General features: G+C 35.9%; 1 protein-coding gene across 1 annotated transcript; it reads left to right on the plus strand.

The window, feature by feature from the left end:
- Positions 1-1,010: 1,010 nt before the first annotated feature.
- LOC131612679 (small ribosomal subunit protein uS10y-like) lies at positions 1,011-2,796 on the plus strand. Its single transcript, XM_058884443.1, has 3 exons — positions 1,011-1,195; positions 1,295-1,408; positions 2,481-2,796. The coding sequence occupies exons 1-3, from the start codon at positions 1,084-1,086 to the stop codon at positions 2,621-2,623; spliced, it is 369 nt and encodes a 122-aa protein (XP_058740426.1). The 5' UTR covers positions 1,011-1,083; the 3' UTR covers positions 2,624-2,796.
- The last annotated feature ends 744 nt before the right edge of the window (positions 2,797-3,540 follow it).

Raw genomic sequence — 3,540 nt, forward strand, 5'->3', positions numbered from 1 at the left:
CCTCCGGCTCAACCCAAGCAACCTCCAGCTTAACCCTATCAACCACTGACTCAACCATAGCAACATCCTCCCTAACATCCTCCCGAACAACATCCCAAACCCTAGCAACATCCTTCTTAGCATCCTCCCGAGCAACAACCTCCCTAGTATCCTCACCAACCTCAGTCTGCCCGTCCACACCAGTGGAAGCTCTACCACCCCGTAGCCGAGGTGCACGTAACTCTCTACCTGCCTGCGTCTCCCCAGCCCTCCGTTTCCGGTAGAAATCGGTCAGAGCAATGCGTCAAGCACGTAAGACTGACGTACTAGCCCCATCAGCATCAGCCCGAACACGAGCCTCGACTTTATCGATGACCTGACCCACAACTGTACCATCACTGCCTCTAGTCCTCACTGAAAAAAATTAAAAATTTAAGAAGGATAGAATTTTAAAAAAAATACAAAATACCGGAAATTTCAAATATTTTAAAAATTCTGGTACTGGACAAAATACCGGAAATTTCAAAATTTACGGTATTTTAAAATTTTTTATAAAGATACCAGAAATTTTGATATTTCTAGCACAAAATATCATAAATTTTAAAATTGCAGGTAAGAAATACCAGAACTTTCATAATTTCCAGTAAAAAATGCCGGAAATTTCATAAAAATACCCGAAACTTACTTGTTTTCGCGAAATCTCTGGTACACTGGTCAAATTTTCGGTATCGCCCTAAAATTTGAAATTTCTGATTGTCTTCGTAATTTTCAGAAAATGTGGTAAATGATTTTCGTTGGACATTTTAATCTTTTCATGTATTTTGAGGGGTGCCATGGCTAATTTGGGGGTTGGCAAGTTGAATTCTCTATCAATTAGGACAAGTTCACATCTAATCTAATCTCATTCTCAAACTTTGGTGGATTGGCATGTCAAAATAAAACTTTAATGGGCTGGGCCTATTTTTTAACCTAAAACCCAAAACCCATACCCAACTGTCTCTTCTTGTTAAACTCTTGCTTACCAGCCTTGTTCCCTCTTGTCCATTTGTTGCGGCGCCCTAATTTCATCTTCATTCTCAGTTTGTATACTCCGAACAAACAAAAATGGCGTACGCAGCTCCTAAACCCACGAAGCCTGGTTTGGAGGAGTCCCAGGAGCAGATCCACAAAATCAGGATCACCCTCTCCTCCAAGCACGTCCAAAATCTCGAAAAGGGTACTTTCTTCGATCCGTTCGTGTTTTGTTTTATGATTTTGTTGCTTTTTATTTCTTCACTGACGTTCTCACTTTCACTTTTGCTGATGTTATGATTAGTTTGCGGTGATTTGGTTCGTGGTGCTAAGGATAAGCGTCTTAGAGTGAAGGGACCTGTTAGGATGCCCACTAAAGTCCTTCACATCACTACCAGGAAGTCCCCTTGTGGAGAAGGTATTTTTTTTTCATTTATCTTCATTTTTGTCTTTTTTTTTCTTTAGTTTACAGAGATTTTATTATGATAGATTAGAAACAGAAATATTGAAATAGGTTGTTTTAGATATTTTTTGGATTGTTTTATAATATGATAAAGGTTACATTTTTGTTCCTAATTTTACTCAATTTATGTAAATAAGCTCCTAGAATGACTTACAAATGAGTGCTTAATAAGTTCTTAATTCAGCTATCCACCCAAATGTGCTTAATAAGTTCTCTATGCAAAGTTAGATGCTATTTTTTATTGTAATTTAACATAATATAACTGAATTGGCAATGGCGAGTTTGCGAAAAAAATATCAATATGGCAACTTCTGTATAGTTGTATTTCTTGCAAGCCCCTTCCTTCTTCGGTGTATTGTATCTCCGTCTATTGGCTTGGGCTGTTTTTTCAATTATATCTATACGCGTGGTGAATGTTTGCTCCAATATGATAGGTTGTGTTTCACCTTTTGGATGTCAATTATATGTAAACTTTTAGTGGCTTAACAGTGAGGGTGAAAGGGTTGTTCTTGTTTTTTGAATTTTGGTTTTTAAAACAGCAAATTGTCTTGAGTCTTTTATTGTAATTCATTTTTTGATGGTCTTTGATTACTTAAATCATAATGTTCTTCAACAATTATGGAAGACTCAGTTATGGGTTGGAATTAATGGATCCTTCAATTTTCTGATTATTATATCAAGATTAATTTACTTCTATGTGAGTGCACTGCAGGGCTTTGTCGCCCTCATATTGTTATTGTGAAATTGATTTTATGCGTGTACATGTGTGTTTATGTAGGCCAAATTTTGGTTCTGATGCTTGATTATGTTATGCTTTCTGGTTTTATCTTGAGTCATGTATCATAATTTTCGCTTATGTCACCTGTTGTGTGTGCTAACTATATGCTCTTTATGTAGTAGTATCGTTCTGTATGTAAGCCTTAACCTGCTTATTTGACTTTTGAAGTCTAGGGATCAATGTGTAGTGTTCGATGGATGTTCTTTTATACGGAATGAATTATGTTCATAACTTTACTTCTTGTTTCAGGTACCAACACCTGGGATAGATTTGAACTCCGTGTGCACAAGAGAGTCATTGACCTGTACAGCTCTCCAGATGTTGTTAAGCAAATCACCTCCATCACCATTGAACCTGGTGTCGAGGTTGAAGTGACCATTGCAGATGCCTGATCTTGATCCCATTTTTAACTTGTTATGTCTTCCATTTCTTCTTTCGACCTATGTATTTTGATAGTTTTGGTATTTCCGACAAAATTGGCCTGTTTTCTTTAGTTTTACGGTTCTGAACATAGATGAGTACTTTGAGAAATGTCATGCTTAATATATTTCAGATTCTTACGTTATTATGGTAATGTATTACAATATTTTTGCGTCAGCTTGCTCATTATCATTATAATTATAATATTTGCAAGCCATCTTAACCTTACCATACGATTACATGTTTGATTTTTGATTCAGAAGCATTTCACTTCCTGCTGCCCATGTTTTTTTGACCTATATTCTAAGTGTGTAATATGAATGTAAATCTAAACATTTGCTAAGCTTGTAGTGCGAATAAGAAACTTTTTATTTGATTATCCTCTAACTCGATGTGTATGATAAGATTACTGGAGTTGAAAGCCCCAAAGAGTTGTTAAGCTTGTAGTGCGAATAAGAAACTTTTAATTTGATTATCCTCTAACTTGATGTGTATGATAAGATTACTGGAGTTGAAAGCCCCAAAGAGGAAGATAGAGGTCATAAAGGTATGTTGAGTAATTAATCCGGACCTCTTCTTAAAAGCTTTTTTTTGGTGGTGTAAAACCCGTTTCTCATAAACTATTACAATTAAACTAGAGAAAATTAACTTTTGAAACATTAATGAAACGCATATATAGACCATGCACATTAGTCATTAGTTTGGTCACCTCGTACGCATAGACTTTAATTTTTTTTATTACACATCTATTTTGTAAAAATTAGTTATTTCCATTATTCTAAAATTCAGGTTGAGTCGTGCCATGGCTTGTCTGAGCAGTTTATTTGATCAAAAGAAGATATACAGTATTCCAACAATTATACCATCACTCCTACGGATTTAGATCTCT

The sequence above is a fragment of the Vicia villosa genome, linkage group LG6 (genome assembly GCF_029867415.1).
Source record: "Vicia villosa cultivar HV-30 ecotype Madison, WI linkage group LG6, Vvil1.0, whole genome shotgun sequence".
Classification (NCBI taxonomy): Eukaryota; Viridiplantae; Streptophyta; class Magnoliopsida; order Fabales; family Fabaceae; genus Vicia; species Vicia villosa.

Coding starts and splice junctions, on each gene's coding strand:
- LOC131612679 (XM_058884443.1), top strand. CDS start 1,084: ATGGCGTACGCAGCTCCTAAACCCACGAAGCCTGGTTTGGAGGAGTCC. Junction 1,196..1,294: donor CGTCCAAAATCTCGAAAAGG/GTACTTTCTTCG, acceptor TGTTATGATTAG/TTTGCGGTGATTTGGTTCGT. Junction 1,409..2,480: donor GAAGTCCCCTTGTGGAGAAG/GTATTTTTTTTT, acceptor TTCTTGTTTCAG/GTACCAACACCTGGGATAGA.